The 23,015-nt window shown below is 38.7% G+C and overlaps 1 protein-coding gene across 20 annotated transcripts in view; it reads right to left on the reverse strand.

The window, feature by feature from the left end:
- EPB41L2 (erythrocyte membrane protein band 4.1 like 2) overlaps positions 1 to 23,015 on the reverse strand; it is a 117,971-nt gene that overhangs the window by 47,086 nt on the left and 47,870 nt on the right. For all 20 annotated transcript variants that reach the window (XR_012659651.1, XR_012659650.1, XR_012659649.1 and 17 more), the window contains 2 exons: positions 22,145 to 22,357; positions 3,594 to 3,698 (listed from right to left, as the gene is read on the reverse strand). Coding sequence is in view for 16 of the 20 variants with exons in the window: in XM_075087628.1 (XP_074943729.1) it covers positions 3,594 to 3,698; positions 22,145 to 22,357 (318 nt within the window). In the remaining 4 variants the exon portion in view is untranslated. The remainder of the gene's footprint in view (positions 1 to 3,593; positions 3,699 to 22,144; positions 22,358 to 23,015) is intronic.

Here is a 23,015-nt window from a genome sequence, read left to right on the forward strand (position 1 = left end):
ACCCTGAAATAGACCTCAACGCAGAATAGACAGGTCTGTCTCTCAAAACAAAAGACAAAGTGCATACACACTACTTTGCTCCAGTAGGCAGAAATCTATTTGTTTCATTTGTGAATGGTAAGGTTATAGATGAGAAAGTAATGAATTGTCAAAGAACAACAACGTGTTCCCTACAAGTACAAAAGTATTTTGTACAAATCCAGAAGAGCAGCATTTCCAGCTGGTGCCCAGAATATAAGAGCAGAAGCTTTCTAATGCTTCTGCAGACCAATTACAGTGTGAATGGAGCATTCTTAAACTTTTGAGGGTGTAATGCAATGAAATCACTAACTAAAACTTCAGACCAATAGATTTAACATTTGCAAAACAAAGAAAGAAATCATTAATGAGTAATTTGACCTAAATAGTTTTAAAATGCGTACTAAAGCTAACAAAAATCAGTCTGATTTGAAGACACAACATCTCTCCCAGCTGCACAGAACACCCATAGAAAAAAGTTAATGGGACTCCCCCTCCAATGGTACCCTGATGGTGCATTAGGGAGTAGCTCTAATTCAAAAGAGTGTCTGGCGTTCAGTTTCCACACCCCACAGCTGCTGTTGAGTTCAACAGCTGGCTCATAAATGAGTGGCTGTGATGAGTGCACAAGAATGAGGAAAAACACATCATTCAGCATCTAGTACTGACTGGCCTGGCGGTCAGAGATTTGTGGCATTTTAATCTGAAGGGGCAACAGTCATAACAGGAGTAAAAAATGCATCCGAAAGAGCTGGTACTGAGGTGAAAAAAGAATTCAAACTTGTTACAGAGGTGAACAAAAGAAGGTCCTAAAACCATTAAGAGTTCCAAGTCCCCAAGCTTTCTTTAGCAGCTATTCCTTAACTGATCAGCCCTCCACACTTCCATCTATTAAATCAAAACATAAGTTAAATGTTTTTTCTTTTTTTAGAAGAATGAAAAAAGTAGAGACACTTAAAAGTCCTAAGACAGAAGCATTCATTAAAAGCCATACCACAAATATTTAACATACTGAAAACAATTTGTGTTTTTCATCCATGTATTAAAAATCCCTTTAATAACAAAAATGAATGCTACAATCTTACTAAGCACATTCTGTGTAGCTATACAATTTCAAACTTAGCAGTGTGAGAGCAATGGCAGCTGGGGAGGGGGAACTTCCTCAGCACACAACCAGTAGTTTTGCTGTGTTAAGACACTGCAGTAGCTACCCTTTACATTATCGGGATATGTTTATACCATAACTGGTGTAAGAACTTCCAAATATGGTGTTGTGCAAAAGTGGTAGCTTTGAATTAGGTAACTCGAGTCACAATAGCAGTAAAAATAAGCAAGCCTATATAAATGTCCCCATGTTATAGTACAGACTGTCCAACCCACAGAAGACTGTAAGCACTTAGCCAAGTGACTAGTTCATGCCAAAGCCCACGTTTTCAAATTCTTCTTTGAAAACCTGGGTATTCCCACTCACTTGGTAATCACAACTTCAAGGCATAGTACCATCCACATAATGGGACTTTGGGTACAACCTAGATCGTATGGGCTATCCAGCCACAAAATATCTAAAATAAACCCCTCCTTCACTGTTACTCACTGGCATTCAAAATCTTGTAGTTCCTGCAATTCACCATAAATTAAGCTTAATCCTGCAATAGAAAGTATGAGGTGGGAAACGTAAATCTGCTAGGAAAGACTCTTCTAAGTTTCTCCAAATAACAGTAAGAGTTTACTTGTATGAAGAAGACAAAATCCAACAACTGTGGGGTTTTTTTTTAAGTCTTCATAACAAATTGGACCAGATTTCTCTAGAGTTTTTAAATAAAAGCCTGCTGCCATCCATAACTCATGTGACAAGCAGTCTACTCTTCTTCTGAATACAGTGCTAGACTTCGCCTGGGCATACAAATAATCAAACCACAGGGACCCATTATCCAGATATTTCTTGCTTAATTTATGTAAATACTTAATTTATGAGTGTTGCTACAGTCGCACCTCCATAGTGAATGGATAGGGAGCTCAAAGACTCATTCAGGCTGAAAGGGACCTCTGGAGATAACTGGTCCAACTGTGATTCAAGGCAGGGCCAGCTTTGGATCAGATCAGATTGCCCAGGCTCATATCCAGTTAAGTTTCTAATATCTCCAAGGATAAATGCATATGAATAAACAGATGGGCTCTTTGTAAGGTGTGGTACTCTGTTCCTCCATTCACACGGGTGAGGAACACAAAAATCTTACTCCAACTAGAAACATGTTAAAAACAAAACCAAAAAAAGATATAACTCTACACCAATCTAGATGTTACTGCTCTACTTTCAAAAGCCATAGGCTCCTTATTCCACCTCCTAGGATCTACTCAAGTAGGCTGTTTCCTCATATAGTTCAAGGATCCCAGGCCTGCTATTAGACCTTTCCTCTCTTGCCAGAGATCAGACTGTTGTTTTATGTTATTCTGCTGTGTGTGTACAGTATAGATTTTCAATAATGAGTAGCACAAATAAAGGGACAACACGTGATAATAAGAAATAGTAAAGATTATATTACTTAGAGGATCATCTGAGGTGCTCCGCATTGTTACACCAAGTTAGTTCTCATTTCTATAAATGGTTTACAAATTAAGAACAAAAATAAAATAACCAGGTAAAAATATATCAAGCCCATTTTATATATGGGGATCTTTAATATAGAGGGATTGAGTGTTTTGTTCAATGCTGCACAGTGAGCCTTGCAGCAAAGCAAATAACTCTAGAAAACAACTGTCTTTGAATGGAAGTTTTCAGAAACTCAGGATTTATTCAAACCACTAAATTAGACCTCATTTCAAACACAATAGTGGGATAAAGCCGACAGAAAAAAGCGCAAAAGCTTCTAGACTAAGTATAGTACTCATGTAATGATGTTTCCTATTACAAATACAGAGATTAAAAAGAAATCCAACTTTCTTCACTTCAATTTGTAATTATTAGTCTGTTTTCTTTATGAGGAAAAAGTAACCACAGGTATGTCCTCAGTTCATGGACAACACAACAGCCAGCCTGACTGTAAATGTTCAGATGCTTGGAAAAGCTAAACTGGCTTTTGGTATTAGTGGAATGCGTTAATAGAGTGCCACTGACTGATTTAAGATTTTTATCAGCTTAGCAATCTAGATGTGCTCGGCCATCCAACATGGAAGGAAGTACAAAAGAAGACTGAACGTAAGTTACCACAAAGTATTTAAGAGAGCCTTTTGAATGTAGCCATATCAAAACACCATTGACTTGTGAAATTTTCATCCAATACTGGTGATGGGATAGCTCCAGTCTCACCTTTACAAATGCCAAATTTTCATTAAGCTTAAAATTATTAAAGAAGGAACTGAAGGGCCTAATAGTTATAGTCTTAGGGGCAAGGTTTCCTTTGTGTTCCTGTTCAAAGCATTATTAAACATACATTAAAAAAGACAGCTAACCAGAATTGACATTTTGTAACAGTTTACTCAAATGTTTATAGTGGTATAGATTTAACACAACATACCTCACTAAACTATTGAAGTCAGTAACAACACTGAAAAACAAACACCTCATACAGGCTTACCTTCTGTTCTGAATTTTCATAAAACAACAGCCCGAAATAGTCCTTTTCCAGTAAATTGAGATGGTCACACACTTTGTCAAACAGCACTTGGCCTTTTGCTCTTTTCTGGAGAAGTAGGGGAGGGGAATAAGAAAAAAAGAGAAAACTAGTATCAGTAAAATCCTTAATTACAGGTACTGTTATTCAATGGTATTAGTCAAGAAAACATCAAATACCAATAAAATAGATTATAAAGCTGTAGGTTTCTTATGACACACTGTTCACTATATTTTGAAAGCGATACGTTATTACTGAGAAAAATAAAAGACATTGTAGTTTTTGTCAATTCATAAAAAAATTGACTTGATTGCACAAGGAAAATTCAGTACCTAAACTGATTCAAATATTTTGCACCATTAAGTATCACTAAATAGTTCTTAGTTTTTCCAGATCTTTATTTTTAAAATAATAGAAGACTTCAAGGGAGCCAACTTTTTCTGTATTATCTTCTAAAAATTAATACATTTCCTACAGTGTTAATTTCTGTTAACTTCTGCATTTCTAGCATTTTGGCATACATCTCAATGACTTCGATAAATCATGTGATATGAACTCCCAAGAAAAATAAAGCACATTAGCATCTTCAAGAGACAAAGAGAATGAGCAGGCCACTAAAAGTCGGTGATCAGACCAGGAGGAGAAGTAGCATACAAGTATAAGCAGAAAAAAAGCAACATGTCTAGTTGCCCATGCTGCAGAGGTTGAAGGGCAGAAAATAAGGAAGGAGGACTGCTTTCTATCCGGAGATTTATGAACTCTCTCAGTACCCAACAAATCCATTAGATACTCAAAAATAAAAGCCAGTCTTAAATAAATTTCTTCTTCCTAAAAATAGTATTAGTGGAAGTCAGCAACAAAGTAAAATAAGTAAGACCAATATTGTAGTCTGCTACTTTATAATAGTAATCGAAGACTGATCACCATTTCAACACACTCTTAGCAAGGCTGCTTGCTGTAGCTCAGTATTACTACAGCTTAATAAAACTTCAGGACTAATTGCCATTTGATCTGTTCTTCTTGTACCTGGACCTGGGAATGTAAACAAAAGCATCATGGATCTCCCAAGTGCTGGTAATGAAAACCTACTCCTGTGCACCAGTTTTAGAGCAGACTGGCTCACAACACATACTCGGGGGTGGGGAAGATGAGGATTTCTTTCAACAGTTAAAATTGGAACATGAATGGCATGCAGTCTCCCAGTTTGAACCAACTCCTTCATGGCTGTTCTGCTATTTGTGGCATTTATCAATGAGGCCACAACATAGCATTTTCAGAGGCCTGGCAGATTAAAGGAATTTTTGCATTTGCTTATCCTACAGATTTCAGTAGATGCCATACACCACTGCAATTCCACAGAAACGCCATCAAGTGCCCCTGTGTAGGCCTTCGCGACACTGCAGCCATTGTCCCCCGCAGACAGCAGCAGAGCACTCAATATGCCCCGGCTCGGCACTTGCCTGCAGCTCAGCTCCATGGCACAAGACGTTAAGGCCGGGAGGGGAGAGAAAAGAAGGTATGCACTGAGCAAATAGTAAAGGCATTGTTGTTTTATTCCCCAAGAATCCAAAGCTTTATTTATTCAAGATCGCATTGTTCAGCAGACATTGCAGTCCCAAAGATCAGAAAATTTTCACAGAAACCAACTTATAAAAAGAGCACATTTAGTTGCACAAGCATCACAGCGATGCAGTGGAACTGCAAAAGTCACTTTTGGAATGGGGAGCTGGGAATCTTAAGTCTGTCTGGTACTTTCAAAAATTTTACTCTTCAGATAGATAGATGACTATTCCCCCTAAGAGTCTGAAGTAACCACTTAGTCTTCTTGACAGACTCAATTTCAGCTTAATAAAAAAAAAAATAAAAATCAGCAATATAGAGAAGAGCTAAACTGAAAGCAGGAAAAGTTAAGCAGGAGAGGTTTTGAAGAACCCTCACCTGCTTAGATGCATGTAACAGGTATTTTCCTCCCTAAATCATTGTGCACATCAGTTATTACACCTTGCAAAGGCAAGTTCCAGGTATACGTGTTTCAGTAAAGGGCATCTACAGCTTGCCACAGATATAATATATGCTATAATTAAGTCCATATCTGGAGTCAGTTGCTAATTATGTAGCTTTTTATAAAAGTTCATAAACTAAAAACTACAGTTAATATCAACTCTTTTACATTCAGAAACATAAACCAGCCAAATTTACAGGAAATACATTGCAAGTATAACAGTAAAATATTGCATGGTTTCTTCTTAGGAAGTCATAGTCAACACAGAACTTGGATACACTGGCAATGTCCACTATATCTTTAAAGACCTTTTTGCAAGTTTATAGCTCTTCCACATAAGAAAACACACCACCATGCCATGAAGGCCAAGTTACTTTAGTCTATATTCTAGATGGCAGCACAGTAAAAAGAAGTTATAGAATCAGAAAGTGACGTTTATAGAGCTCTGTTGTAGATTCACAAGCATAAGAAGCCTTTCAGTATCAGCAATGGTTCTCACTATAAAATCCTACTTGTACAATTAAAAGACTCCTAGTTCCTTAATATTATTTTATATTGTGATACAGTTTTAAAAATCTGCAGAATATTTGATTTGCAAAACCAAACTTTCCAAGTGCAATTTCTTTGTAATCCCTTTGGGGACAGGCATTACTACACAATTTAAATTATATGATAACATATAATTTTTCTGGAAAACCCCATGCTCCTAAGAGACTGTCCCTATCAAGAACTGAAGTTACATAGAAGAGGCAACTGTTGTGATCCACTCATTTTGGAAGTTAGAAACTGTTTAATAGATGACCAGGGGACTATAAGAAGGTAGCATCATGGTTTGCACATTTTAACGTTACTCTTTAAACTGGATTCTATTTCTTTTTCTACCAGTTTGCCGAGGTGTCAAGTAATAGTCACAACCAACGTGTAAAATGATAATCACTAACCATATATATCTACGCGTAGATATGCATTAATATCATACACACACACGTATGTGTATACAGCACAGCAAATATTAGCACTGAAAACAAGGAAATCTTATTCCAGATTCTAATACTGAGATGGCAGTAAAAGCATAAGCCCATACTCAGGCCCCACAAGAAGGCGAGCATATTCTGCCCAGCTATATTAAGAGGCTGAGAAGCCAGGACACGCTCACAGAGCCAGTAGTTTAAAACAACAGTAGTCAGAACAATAGTATTCTGTATTGCCTCCAAGTTGGGTTTTTGTTTTGGTTTGGTGTTTTTTGTTAAAGTGAGAATATAGAAAGAATGTATGTAACCAAGGCTATTCCACGCCTGGAATCTACACCACAGATGCCTCCTTATAATACAACAGCTTCATAAAACCAGGGGCTCTTTCTCACAAGAAGAGCAAACCAGAGCAAAGCAATTGCAGCTACAAATGCAATATAAACACTAGTGATGTTCCTCATGACTACCATTTCTGTTCAATAGTTTTATCAACATTATGGATGCAGGAGTTGAATGCACCACTAGCAAGTTTACTGGTGATACCAAACTGGGAGGTGATGGTGACATTCTCAAAGGACAAGAGGCCTTGCAGAGCGTTCTAGATGGACTGGAGCATCAGACAATTGTCGGTGGCATGACATTTAACAAGAACAAGTGCCCAGATTCCACACCTGTGACAGAGTAACCCTGGGCACAAGTGGGAGAGGAATGGCTGGAAAGCAGCCCTGCAGAAAGGGACCTGGGGGCACTGGTCAGCAGTGTGCCCTGGCAGCCAAGACAGCAAAATGCATCCTGGGGTGCATCAGACACAGCATAACCAGCCAGTCAAAGAGGTGATTATCCCACTGTAATCAGCATTGGTGCTGCCTCACCTGGAGCACTCTGTGCAGTTCTGCACCTCTACTGCAGAGAGTTGCTTTTCTGGATGGACCCCTCAGACCTAGGTCATAGCTTGTCACACATAACTATATATGTATCACATAGCATAACTATTCCATTCCCTGTGCTCACCCTGACTTGAATAATGTTGAGACTGTTACTTGCCTGAAGTACCAGGGATTTTTCAGCTACAAAAACACTTAAGGACACATCACAAAGGTTACAAGAGGCAACAGGATTATTTTTTCTTTCCTGAATCTGCTTAAAAGCTGATGGTCACAAGTGTTAACACAATGCACAGGTGTAGCTAGGAGCAGGCTGATTCATTCTTCAGTTTAGTTTGGAAAAAAGAAACCATCCCTTGCAGTCTAGCAAAGGCAAGTCACAGAACATAGAAGCCAGACTAAAGGCCAAGCAGTCCCTGTTTCCCAAGGAATGAGAATGTGAAGAATGAGATCAATACTAATCACTCACAAAAGAGGTGTATAGTACCCTCAGGTATTTTCAAATGTATGTCAGATATTGATAACATGCATACTTTTTGGCCGAAAAAAAAATTGCTCCACTGTGCTTCTTGGCCAGTGATGCATGAAAAGTACTGCCATGTATGCCCCACACTTGTATGCAGGGAGAGCTGAAAAGTGGCAGCTCCTAATGGTGCAGCAAGCCTGGAGCCCTTCTAAGCACAGGCTATTTTGCACAAGCAAGAACACCTGGGGAAATGGAACCAAGGGAATACCAGAGCTCACTTCCACTACAAACTTGTAATGACTAAGAGGTGGAGAGAGCCAGGGTATGAGTGGCACCTTGGAAGTGTAAGAACAGCAGTCAAAAACCTAGCCAAAATGGCCCAAAGGAGCCATGGCAAGGTGCCATGGCTCAATGCAGCAAAGGCAGGCAAAAAACCCCAGGGGACCAATGCCAATCTGCCCTGGGAGAAAATTCCTTCCTGACCCCAGCATTGGTGATCAGCAATTGCTGAAGCATGTGAACAAGGCCTGTCTCCTTGTTGACGGGCTAGTCATGCCTCCCAAGAAATACCCAATCCCTATTCTCCCTCAACCTGGAACCATCTCAAGGGCTTCCAAAAGCAGCAAAATGACCCCACCCTGATTATCCTCAGGGTCAAGAATCCTTCCCATGCCTGCCTGGACACCAGCAGGTGCTCCAAATCACTGGGTCACCTTGCAACATCTATGCATCCCATTTCTTATGGCTGCTGTCCCGGGGATGAGGGGAGCAGGCTCTGCAGTGCTCCTCAAGGTATTCCCTTAGTCCTGCCACTGTTATCCAGCTTGGAAGGCCTGATAGACTCAAGCAACTCCAGGTGTTGGTGGTTCTTCTCATCTCCTAAGGAACTTGTATCTGTTTCCCAAGGGCTGAGGCAGGATTTCAGTTCATTAGATGAGCTTTGAATGTGGCCCCACTGGGAGCTGGCCTTACAGCAGAGAACCTCCAGCAGCCTTGTCCAGCCTCCAGTCTTCCTCCCTTGGCCCCCTCCTTCAAGCACATACACTGGTTCCTCAAGGATTTCCTCTCAGATATCTTTGGGCTGCCACTGGGCCAACTCTGTCCTGACTGCAAAGCTGGGCCTGAAGGCTACCCCCTTTATCCTGCCCTGGAGCACTGTGACTGCTGCATTGTCGGGTGATGGCCCTGCGACATGGGGGTGACGGGGCACCTGCCTGCAGCAGCCCCACCTGCCACCTCTCCACCTAGCATCCTTTGGAGGAAGGCCTTTGTGGTACTGGCCCTGAGGCAGTCCCTGTGCCCAGAGGGCTGTCCCTGCCCTCAGTGGCCATGGACTGGGCACAGCAGCCAGGCATCCCCAGTGCATCCTCTGCCACTCAGCTCCCAAGGACAAACCTAGTGCTGTTACTTTTCTCTCAGGCCATGGCAGAAACCAACCCTGACGCCCAGAGACCACCCATCTCTGCACCAGACTTGACATCCATCACTGCCACACAGTGAGGAAGACCAGGGACTTGATCCAACTAGACAGAATCCCTTTTCCAGGGGCATAAGGGGAATGATTTTGGCATCCTGGAAGAAAGCCAAAGTGTAACCAGAGCCATAGGTTGTGATGGACAGTGCCAATAGACTGCCATGGAATCAACACAGGCTTTAAGAAACAAGCCAGAAGTTGTTACATTGGCATGGTGGAAAGGCCGGCCATCTTCAGACCTAGAACATTTAGGTCTGTGCCCAAACCACAGCGAGGCAAACAATGACTCTTCCAAGCTGTAAAAATAGTCCAGTGCTGCTATCACTGTGACAACCCCTTTTCCACACTGAAACCAAGCTGTGCAGTTGGCTGTGTTTATACGGGATAAAAAAACCTCACTTCAGCCACAGGGGGTAAAACTTTCAGAGCTCATTCATGACTTTAACCTTTGAGAGTTATTTGCCAACTTCAATTTGGGAGATGTTCAGATCCTATCTAAAACCCTGGCAACTCTCTTTTCTTTCATGATTTAGTACAAGTACTGAAAAAGCAAGGAAGGTACCATTCTTGTCATTTTTATGCTGGTGCCAAAATTGGTATGTACATTCAGACTGCATAAATAAGGGAATTAATACCATCTACATTAATTTGGTTATGGTGATGCAAGGGGGGGTGGCAGTGGGCAGGGAAGAGTTTTGGTTCCCTCTGCATGAACTTTGCAGAGATGTAGAGAGTGCCTTTTGGCTTTGAGATTACTTCACACAAACATTACTTTCAGTGGTGTCTGTTGAATCTGGACCAATATTTTTAAAAGTGTGTCAAATTTAATGTCATCCCTATTTTTCTTTTTCTAAATAAAAGATGTCATACTTTAAACATACCACTTAGGTTTATTCAAACACTAGTCTACACATCTGATCAGTCAGGAAAGAAAGATTAGCAAATGAAAATTCAACTACAATTAAACATCTGTTCTGTATCAAGTTCATTCAGACTCTTCTTAATTCACAGTTAAGAACTGATCTTAATTGTACATTAAGCAAACATATTTTACTTTGTATTATCCAACTCTAAGTAACCATACAATATGTCTACTCCAATATATTTCATTTGTTCATACGTGCATAAAATACAGTCAGTGCTGGCACACTTTAAATGCTTTTTGTTAGAAATATTTAATTCCACCACTGACTGAACGCAGCAAACAAACACCACAGGATCTCCATTTGCTTCTAACTAGTAATCATTATGCAGTTAACACTTTGTTTAAACTGTATTATCCTCTACTAAAATGCAGATTACACTTAAAGCAGAAAATCTGAACAAGTCTTTATTGCAGATCCCAAACTATGATGAAATTTTCACTCAACTACCTAAGAAACCATAGAACAAGAAAAAAAGAGGCAAGTTAATTTCCCCCCTCATGAAAGCAAGAAGCACATGTAGATCACCCTAAAAGATTAATAACTTACACCTGCTCCCACAGATGTCAATTATCAGGAAATGAGTAGGTAAATTATGTCATTTGCACTATGCTAAAAAAATTAAAATTGCTTCTAGAAATTAAATCTGAGACATTTCAACAGCCTGCTCACTCAAGCTATTAAAATTTACCTGCAATTACATCTCACAAATATTAGATTATTGAATCATGAACCTAAGTTATTTTATCCTTTAATATGGTTCTGTCATTTCAAGCACAAAGATTCTGTCATTTACAATTTTTGGCAAATACCACTCAACACCTTTCACCCTCACACACAAGTCTCTCTGATATAGGGATAACAACATGTAAGTGAACTGAACTCTCTTTAAAGAAAGTAATAAAAGGTAACTGAAAGTTCCTAACAGTTCACAGTATGTAAAAGTTGTTATAACTCATGCTCCTCCAGAACTAATCAAACATTAGTTTCCTCCTCTTTTCTCCTCTGCAGGCATTCACACATTACTTTGAAGAGACATAACATCCACATAGTCTCAGACTAAGACTTAGAATATTTTAAAGATTAAAATTAATAGAGCATGAGCAATTAATTCAATGTATGCACATATTGTGTACACATAACTCATCATCTTTAGTGTAATATTTCCATACAATATTATTTAATGATTATTTCTAGTAAACTTCTGAAATACAAGAGCTTTGGACATTTCAGAACACAGAAAATCAATATATTTTTTAATATGGAATCTGTGGGCTTAAGGAATTTTTAACTTTTAGTCTAAAATGTATAAACCCTTTAAATATAACATGTCAATGGAGGTTATTTTACTTCCTTATGAAACTTTCTGGGTTCCCAAAAACCAAAATAAACCAAGTTTGGAGAGTGGCTGGTATCAAAATTCATAACACTACTCCCACTTAAAGTTTTTAATTCCTCAGAGCAAGTATTTGAGACACAGAGTAAGCACAGAGTAAGCATTTACAGACCACAGAGACATATTTTATCAACTATCCAAGATACCAATGCAGAGACACTAATAGTAGAATTGACTACAGTTCATTTTAAAATGAAATTAAAAAATTTAAAAATAAGACCACAAGACACTACAGTAAGAATTTTAAATTACAATGAACTGAGAAATAGGTGTCACCTGGTACAAGGCTTAGCTTCATTATGCTGACAGGTCATGGACTTTTCTGGGCAATAGTGGAACACCTTAAATGTTGTATCTACACTGGCATTCAGACAAGCATATCTGGAGACGCTATCATCAAGAAAAAGACTATAAACCAGGTCCTTCAAATTTGCATCTACAAAAGCAAAGTAATAAAAGTACAAAGATAGATGAGAAAAAAAACCTGAAGGAAATAATCACAAAGCAAGCTGAAATAACTGTTTCAGCAGTTCTGTGAGAAAATAATTATTGAGTTAAAGTTCAAACTGGCAAGTTGACACCAGTCAGAAGACCTATTAAGGCAAAATAGAGAGTTTAAAAGAACAAACCGTTTGCTCTCAGAGGTGATAAATTAATTCACAAAGTAATCCTTGAAAAAGAACTATCAGAGATGTGCTTTATGTTGGAAGCCAAACATCGACCATGTCAGGCATGCCCTAGGCAATGGGTAAGACATGCAAAAACACGCAAGAAGAAGTAATTCCATTGTTAAACACTAGGCAGTTGTAATAAAGAACTTAAATTATCAGTATACAAAATGTACAAGTGGCAAAGAAACAAGAAGGGGACAAATGTACTTGTATTCCTACTGCAACATTTGATGACAAATTCTGAACAACAGAACAGCAGCATCAAATTATAGTCATTTGCAGAGACATCTCTATACCACAGTAAAAACATGCTGATTCGCCATGAGTGAGGTGGGTTTCCCCCCCACACACAAGCAATTTCATGTACTACCTTGCTATCTCAACATGTTAAAGCTATGGGTTTTTTTTTTCCTAACTGAGCATTTCCTAGGGTTTCTATTCTGTGGCACTCACCAACAAATGACACAACATGTCAGAGAGAAGATGCACAGGAATTAGCTTTCAGAAACATTTTGTCACAGACACCAACTTTTGTTTACTTTGAAATATCTCTAAATGTATTGTACGTGTCACAAAAACACACTTTTTCCAAAAAGTGCTTTGACTCTATATAGATTCCGAGAAAATGTCTTGTTATGCAGAAGTTACATCAATTTAACTAGACTTTCAATTGTAATAAATCCCAGTTTTATTCATATAATACAGGCTAAGTTTGCACATGTACTTAATCCATTCAAAATAAATTAAAATAATTCCAGTTAGAACAAAGAGGACATCCATGCAAATTCTGTACTGATATAATTAAGTTTATGATTGCATTGCAGTTTGTACTTTTTTTTGTATTACTTAGATTCAGAGTTTCTTATAAATATTTGCTCCCAGAATTCAACTGCTTTCTGAAGATATGGGGAGGGGGGAAATGTGCAGTGACATGATATATAATTCCCTTATACAAAACCTACTTCTACCCCTGCCCTTTTCAGTTGACAACAATGTAGCATTAACCCTTGCTTCCAGGGGCTGGGATAAGAAGCCCTAGAGCACTCCCATTTTTCCTGTATAAACAGGAGTAAAACAGGAGTAAGTTTTACCTCGGTATTCTACAATGCACTTGTGAAAATCCGTGATCAAACCAAATCCAGAACATCTTCACAACTGTTGCTCAGCTACAAACACAAAACAAAAAATTCAACCAATGAACAGAATATCTAGCAAGACACCACAGTCTACTTACTGTCCCTGTCTACTGGTTACTGTCACACGCATACTGGATTTTCACCTCGGCAAATTGTATGCCTCTTATTCCAGCCCTTGAAAGATGATGAGACTAATTGTGCTCGTGTGAGGGAGGAACATCCTTGGAAAAGGGATTTATGTGAATCATCTGCAGATAAACCTATATTTTCTCCCCAAATTTAATGCTTCTGTGTATTAAAAGATGGTTTTCTCTTAATATTAAGTGCAGAACTCTTACCCTAAAAGCAGCTAAATCAGGCCATTCAAAAGAGTCAACTTCCTTAACCTGTCACAGACTAGCAGCCAGCTTTTTCTTCAGTGAAGAACTGTCTGCTTCTCAGAAACAATTACCTACAATACCGTGTGCAAGAAGTGGCAACCACATGGAAATACCATTTCTGTTGCATATAATTCAATATTCCCTGCACAAAACAAGTTAAGAACTACTCAAAGAAAGGTAACTTAGATGTGTGTCAGTCTCAACCACTCAGAATATCAAACACTTCAACACCAAACCATCTCTGAAGGAAAACTTTTGCAATTCACTATTATTTATAGGTAATAATCCAGAAAGTTGGAATAAGTAAGACTAGGCGCTTTAAGAAGCAGGTGTTACCAGAGGCATAGGAAGGCTCACATAGCACACAATACAGCTGATCATGATAGAGCCCTCCAAGATGCAACAGGCTGAAGACAGAACTTCCAAGAAGTTCCTGGGCTTCTTCAATACCCTCTGCAAGCAATGGTATCAAGAAACTCTAACAGAAATCTTAAAGGATGTGGAACATATTCAGACAGCTTCTGAGTCTCTAGTACCACCAAAAAAGAGGCTTGGAGTAGTTTTGTGCATAAACTGGACCTGGAGTTGGCAGGAAGTTTATTTCCCATACTCCCCACTTTATCACATTTATTATGCGCACTTTTCAGTGTTCTAGTACTTCCTCTTCCAGGCTTACCAGGTGCATAGAAAAGGAAAGAACTCCGGTACATGAATAAAATAACAGAAGACTGTGTAGAAATCAGATAGAGTCATAGACCTGGTGAAATGCATAAACTTAGGTCTGGGAAGTGTATTTCCTCAAAGGATATGAGTGGATCACTATCTCTTGTCTTGAAAGAAAAAAAGAGAGAAAGAAAAAAAGGTAAGGTTCAGACTTTTTTCCTGCAAAGGAAAAAAAAGTCTAAAATACAACTTCCTCACCACCCTGCCAGAGGATGACATTGGACAAGCAATGCCCATCATTAAGCCGAGAATATAGCTTTTCCTCAGATGATCTTCGGGAACTCAACTCTGACTTTTCTCATGGTTCCAAAATTAATTAGCGCTTATAGAGAAAAAACTAATTTGTCCATTCAAATACACCAGAAAAATGCACAAATGCACAAGCTATTCAGTGGGATGATAGGGCTTTAAAAATACCCTTAACTCTGAGTGCAAAACAAACTTATACTGTTCCCAATTTTCTCCCCAGACTCTCATGTTGACATCTTTTGTAAGGGGGGGTGGGGGAAAAATCAAGAAAGGAGAGTGAAACAGTTTCAGCTGGATTAGATGGCCACTGGCTGCACTAAAGAATTACAGTCAAAGAAACTGAGACAGTTTAAGTCTGGGGAGATTTCGATTGCTCTTGGGGAGATTCCGATTGGACACCAGAGGGAAATTTTCCACAGTGAGGACAGTCACCCATTGGAATAATCTCCCCAGGGAAGTGGTTGACTCGGCCACATTGGACACTTTCAAGATTCGGCTGGACAGGGTGCTGGGCCGTCTTGTCTAGACTGGGCTCTTCCTAGAGAGGTTGGACTAGATGATCCCTGAGGTCCCTTCCAACCTGCCATCCTGTGATCAAACTTGGTACAAGTGCTAAATAATTATTTTTAAAGGCCAATATTAAATAGATCAAGAACATGAATTGATTTGACTTTGCAGGAACTTGTGCTCACTCAGGAGCACAACATTTAGCTACACTGCAACTTCCAGAAAAGAGTAAAAACTGTGTTAAGGGAAAGCTATTCTTGAAACAACTTAACTCTGCCCTCTTTGAGCTGAACTATGTTGATAATACACATAATTAAATACAATTTTTGATGTCTTTGAACGCAGATGCTGCAGAAGACTTAACAGACTGAGAGGCACTGAAGGATAAAATGGTAATATTTGACTTTGGTCATGAAAATATCAAAGATTTGATATGAGTACCTTCCATTCAAAGCAGTAAGCCTGCTTCATGTAACCAAATATCTGCTAAAGATTATAATTTTCTCAATTTTGCCTTGAAAATTCTTTTCCCTCACTCCCTCAGTTAAAAACAAAGCCACTGCTATACATGTCACACAGTTCTCAACTGCCAAGACAAGATGATCCTTGAGCAATATCGGGATTATTACTAACACCAATCTGTGGTAGCCAGGACAGAAAACAGGTATCTCAATATATACAAATTGGCTTTAGTCATATCAGTTACAGGACTTCACCTATTCATTTAAATTAATCCCCCTACCTATCTCAGCTGCATATTACAGAATGTAAGTGTTTAGAAATATAGCTAAGCTCAGTTTTCAGCAAGTTTGGATATCCAATTGCCACTTAATACTAAACTTCTAAAAATGTTTAGTGAAGCTTGGAGTGCCTGGTCTAGACCAACCTCTATTAGACTAAGCAGCAAAAGCTCTAATCTCAGAGATAATACACTTTTAAAAACTAATTCCAGATGAACTTTTGTTAAACATCAACCTTAACCAAAATCTGTAACCTCTTTTCCAATACATTTATTCTATGAAAGTTCACTAGCAGCTGACTGAAATATCCCTTTTTAAGTTTGAAAAAATTATTTTTCTATCCATTCAACTTTGTTCGAGAAATTAATCTCACTAAATTTGTACCAACCATGTCACTTTGCAAAATAAAGAACAAAATCACCTTCAACAGGTTGGGGGGGGGGGGGGGGGGGGGGGCGCGGGGCGGGGAGGCAGGGGAAGAGCTGGTTTTGTATAAGATGTTACATGAAACAAGGTTTAATTCTTTCAATATCCAAAATTCAAAATCCATGGTATTAAAAATTAAGTATGTTGAAGTGCTTTAAAGCACTGGACCTGAAGAAGTGTAGCCACAAATATGTCTAGAACTAAATTAAGCTCACAAAGCAAAAGGGAATATAAGCACGATAGAAGTCTACCACATGGATAGCAGCTTAAAGAACAGTTTCTGGTCTATTGAAATCGCATTTCTTCCTAAGCACAGAGATTATTATTGTCCGTGGATATTCTGTTATTTCAGGAAAAATAAAACAAGATGGACAGAAAAAAGAATGGAAAATAAAGTAAAAAAACCTGTCAGAACTGAGACACAGGAATACAGCTAGCAACTGAATCTTTACTAAGATTACTTTTTCAAATAAAATAGAGGGAAATAAAAAGATAGGTGTCAGACTGAACAACTGGCCTAGATAATGGAATTCAATGAGCAGTAACAAAAGACAGCTGCTATTTAGAAACTGTTTAACAGGGCCTGCTAGGGATATTATGCCTGAAACTCATCTGTACTCCCAGACAGTGTGAAGTCTCAAAGTGCCATCTTCTAATTGTACAAGTGTGGAACAAGCTTAATGAAGTTCTTCATAATTTAGAGATTTATTGCCTTGCTTCAAAAAAGCTAGAGAAAAACAGGCACTTGGACAATAGCAACAAACATGAGATTTTGTGGGACTGCTTTTTCCTGCACATGAAAAAATGTGAGACGTGACCATCTTGCTAAAAGGACCACATACAAAATTATTAATTTTGAGACCAAGACATAAAAAAAGAAAAAGACTGAGTTCTTCATATGCTGTTAAAAATATGAAAAATATTTTATACTGAATTATGTTGTTTCTCCATTTGAATTTTTTCAGCCATAGCACCTTTTCAGTAAACTACAAATTATTTCAAAGTATCTTTTTAAAGTGAAAATTGTAGACACAACTAAGTATTGCTGGCATGACAATTAGTATTTCACCAAAATGCCTAAGGCAGAATCATCATTTCACCTCAATGATATGGGAAGAAGGGTTACTAGGCTAGCACATTAGATAGCTCCTTGCAAAGTGTCAAGGTGGTGCTGTCAGCCAGGGGTCAGCGCAATGTCTTTGGGGGTAGTTTGCATGTAGGGACTGCAATTGCTATATTATTAGTCAACTTCATGGGTTACAGCTATGCCATTGGTTTTATTTCTTTAATAATAATTTTATGTTAATACCATTCATGCTATCATCAGTTTTCAAATGACAGTATGTGTGATGTGCATTAGGTAGTCTAAGTTTAGTTATTAACACAGCTAACATGTTTAGAGTAATTCCTGAATTACACTCCTACAATAGTGAAATATAGCTATAATTATGTACATTAGTCAAGGTTTGAAGGGACCTCTGGGGTCATCTTGTCTAACATCCCTGCTCATAACAGGTTGGTCAAGGCCTTGCCTAGACAGATTTTTAATATTTCAAAGGGTGGTGACTCCACAACCTATCTAGGCAATCTGTTCTGGTGTCTGATCACCCTCAAGTAATAGACCCTCACATTCATGTTTCAATGGAATTCCCTGTATTTCAGTTTGTGCTTCTTCTCATGCTATCACTGGGCACCACTAAGAAAAGCCTGGCTCTGATCTTCTTTACTCATTCCCCAAGCAGGTATTTGTTTTACAGTACTAAAACCTCCCTGAGCCACCTCCTCTCCAAGCTGAACAGTTCCACCTCTGTCAGTCCCTCCTCATACATCAGATGCTTAAAGCCTTTAACCAATGTTGCAGCCCTTTGCTGGACTGTCTCCAGTATGTCAAAGTCTCTCTTGTACTGGGCAGCTGAGAACTGTATCCAGCACTCCAAGTACTGAGCAGAGGAGAAGGACCATCCCTTTTGACCTGCTGCCAATATTGTTCCTACTGCACACCAGGAAGCTGTTGGCCACCTTTGCTGCAAGGGCCCATTGCTGGCCAATGGTCACCTTGTCCATTAGGACACACACCACACCACCCCCTCCCCTCCCAGTTCTTTCTCTGCAAAGCTGCTTTTCAGGCAATCAGTCCAGCCTGTACTTCTACACAGGGCTGTTCTTCCCCAGGTGCAGGACTTTGCATTTCTCTTTGTGGATCTTCACAAGACTCCTGTCTGCCCATTTCTCCAGCCTGTCCAGGTCTCTCTGATACAACAGCCACTCTTCCCAGTTTTATCATTGTCTACAAACTTGCTGAGGAAGCACTTTGTGCCATCGTCCAGGTCTTAACTGCCTTGGTATCAATGCCATCAGTATAGCATTAGTGACCAATGTCCAGCTGGACTTTGGACTGCTGATCACAACCCTTTTGAACCTAGCAGCTGAGCCCATTTCCACTCCACATCACTGTCCACTCACCTAGCACATACACCATCTGTTTGTCTCGAACAATCATGGGAAAGTGTCAACAGCCTTGCTAAAGCTGAGACTATATCCACAGCTCACCCCTCATCCACACAGCCAGTCACCACACTGTAGAAGGTATGATTTCTCCTTTGTAAATCAATGCTAACTACTCCCAAAAACCTTCTTGTCCTTGGCTTTATCTCCTTTTATGCCCTTTCCCAGCTATTGTCTTAGAGACACACACAATAAGACTGAATAATGACAAAACTTAACAGCGAGTAAGTTGCTGGCTCCTATTTTGTTTTCTTTCACGCTCCTTTTAAGCTATGTGAATACAAATTGATGCAGTTCTACAAGAAAATAAGTGATTGTAACTCAAACAGAAAAGACCAAGAAATAGTGTATTAAATCAGTAATAAAATTTGAGCTATCATGAAGGTTTAAGATGACAATTAGAAAAAGACAGGGTTCTACCAAAAGCTGCCTGTAAAATAACAGTAATGAGAACAAGGTATTCAGTTTACTTCCTTATTAGGAAGCATATAAAGAAGTGTCTCTAATGTAAATAAAATATAATGAAGTTGGTCTACAGCATGTAGCAAAAACTAGAAGAGGCATCAGGAAAGTCTCAACCATGGAAATTGCTCCAAACTAAAACGGGATTTACTAGAAAGTCAAGAAAGCTCTGCTAATGCATGAAACAAGACTTAAGGTGTGACAAAACTTCTAGAAGTCTTAAACAGGTAGCTTTTTAAAATTTTATCTAAATATTAGTTTTGCAAGATCTCGAAGGAGAGGTAAGCAGTATCCATCCAGTATTACAATACAGTACACAAAAGGACTCGAACACAATAAGCAATTAGACTACTAGGAGGCCTAATGAAAGCCAAACAGCACAGGGACTGACTGATGGACACTGGAAAATGAAACAGCTTAAGAGAATACTAAAGGCTTCAAGCAGAAGCCTGCACTACCACATGACTTGTGATGTAGGTACTACCTCAAAAATTGACCAGTTACATTAGACAAAAATGGGAATATTTTCAAGGAATTGGCTGGGTCTAGGAAATGCCATAATATTGCCACTGTTTCATTCTGGTTTTAGAAAAGGTGCGAATTTTAACCACTTCTTGTAACTCTGATATTCAGCCTAGGCACAACAGCTAATCAGTTACAACGTCATGGAAAATATAACTACTATCACAAGCATAGCCAGCACAACTATTTCCCCCCCCATTCCAAACAAATGGATACTCTACTGCAAAGCGTAAGACAAATGTAAAGGAGAAGTTGACTTTAGTGAGGAAACCTATCACTTCAACAAATACCAACGCATTGTGGTTCTAATACTCACTTAAAAGTCTACTTGCTGTGGGTGTTGTATTAGATACCATTTTGCAGAACACGCTGAATCATGTCATGTTGCTTAGTGAACCCATAAACTGCGATTATGATATTCTAAACTAGCAGCTTATATAGACATAGAAACTTCTCATCTCATTACAGCCACATCATATGACTAGAACAACCAGCAATGAGACAAATCTCAGAGAAATTACTATGACTGGTAGCAACAAGTAGAAGTGAAGCATCAGAAAGCCAGACTTCACCAGCTGCTTAGTTCACTGGATTCCTCTTCTTCCCAGAAGTTTACAAATAATTGAACCCAAGAACAGCTTAGAGTTCCTGTCCCACGAAAACAGCTGCTGAAGAGCAGAGGGTTTTTTAGGATTGGGATGCAGCTGTGCAAGGGAACCACGCCTCCTTACTAGAATCTACCTTTGGTACTACTAGCTGGAATAACTTTCAAAAGTATCACCTAGACAACCTTTGAGTGCAAAGGTACTATGAACATTGTTTTCAAGTGTTTGCAAAGTTTTTTGGAATTACAAACTAGAACTAAGCAAATTTTTATGTGTCTTACAACTGACTGGGTGGAAGTATAGTTTCCTTATATAAACTGCCCTACAAGGAACATTGCCTTCTTCCTAAGGGGGCACAATATCCCAGTATTAAATAAGTGAGTTTATTTCTGGGGCATCCATTATTTCAGCATGAAATAGGGAGTTTCTAGTTAAAACAATTCCCAACCCCTCAGCAAGCGTGCCTGAAGAAGGCATGCAGTTTATGCTAGTAGGTGTTGCATCTTCTACTGGCAAAAGCAATTACAGTAGAGCTTTTTAACAGAGAACAGCCTCTCACACCTTTGTACTGGAGTGCCTGGCATCTTTTGGGAGACAGCACTAGCCTGAAGTAATTTTCTGATAAGATCTACTTACTACCTTACTCGTACAAAAATTCTCATAAATCAAACCAAAGGCTACTTCACTGAAATAGGATTTGGAATGCAACTTTCTTCCTCCTGTCATGTAATTAAATGTTTCATAATTTCATCTTGATCTAAAATATTAAACAACTATTTCACTTAGAGCTTGAACACTATGGTCAGACTGAAAGAGTATATACATGCACTATATGGATAAATACATATATTAAACCATAAAAACCAAGCAGCTCTCTTCCATTTAGCTCACAATCCCCGTTTCTGTTAGTGACCTTAAGTCATATTTAGCAGGCAAATATACACAATATTTAACCCAGCGATTTACAGTTGTAAACAAGTAGTCCATACAGCCATAAAAATTTGGAACTGGAACATAACTTCAAATACAACTATGTATTTTATACCTGTAACAGAATTATTTGAAGAAAATTATTTTTCAACTAAATTTTCTCAGCTGGAAAACTACAAAGTTAATGAACTCAAGACAGCTTTATTAGTACATGTGACGCTACCTTCAAGAAAACCTGTATCTTCTGCAGAAAATAAAATCAATTTTGAGCTGTCAAGTGATCACCATTGAAAGGATTTTTATATTGCCTTTTATCTTATTTGCTAGTGGACCTCAGTGTGCATTTGTAGGGATAAACTAAGGTCTTAAAGATGGAGTTTTAAAATGAAACATTAACTGGGCCCAAATGGTAGTAATGTGAATGTAACATTGTAATAAGCTCACTAGATATACTAAAAAATGTATTTGTTAAATTCTCAGGGCAACAAAAGCAAATTTTCTCTATAGAAAAAGAGCGCTCTCTATGGAGACTTGATGCCTTACCTCTAGGTCACAGCTGTATTCCGTGCCATCCAGAAGCATCACTTTACACTGCACAGTTTTAATTTTCTTGGGAGACTTCTGAGGAATGTTTTCTATTTTAATTTCAGCTGTCTGCACTTCTTTAGTCTCTCTCTTTTCTTTTTCGTCTTGTTTTTCTTCCTTTTCCTCCGCAACTTTCTCTACTTCTGTTTCTTTACCGTCTTCTTTGGTAGGCTGTATAAAACACAGTTAAACAATGTTTGAAACTCAGGAAGGTGGATATTTAACTTGTGCATTTCTTTTATAAGCTGCTAATAAATAAGACGTTAAGCTTTCATTAAAATTATGCACATACTGGAAGCACAGTAACCAGTGTAAGCATTAAGGTCTTCCTTTGGGGACCAGATATTATTGCTCACAAACCACAGACAGTGATTTTTTTTACTGGAAATATTTTTTTAATGCTTTATTGGCTTGTTTCCCCTAGCAGAAACAAATTTAACAAGAAGCTCCAGGAATTACACAAAACTACGAATCAGTGTTTATGAAAGTCAAGTTATATAGAATCACAGAATGGTTGAGGTTGGAAGGGACCTTGTGATACCATCTAGTCCAATGCCCCTAGGACTCCTCTAGGGCCACCTAGAGCATTTGACCCAGGACTGTATCCAGTTTGGTTTTCAATATCTTCACAGATTGAGACTCCACAACCTCTCTGGGAAACCTGTTCCAGTGTTTGAGCCTGGAACAGTAAGAATAATCACAGTAAGAAAGATTATTTTCTTTTTTGTGATTTGAGATGGAATTTCATGCTTTTAATTTGTCCCCATGGCCTTTTGTCGTTTAACTGCATATCACTGATAAGCGTCTGGCTCCTTTTCATTCCCTCCCT

This window comes from Phalacrocorax aristotelis, chromosome 3 (genome assembly GCF_949628215.1).
Source record: "Phalacrocorax aristotelis chromosome 3, bGulAri2.1, whole genome shotgun sequence".
Lineage (NCBI taxonomy): Eukaryota > Metazoa > Chordata > Aves > Suliformes > Phalacrocoracidae > Phalacrocorax > Phalacrocorax aristotelis.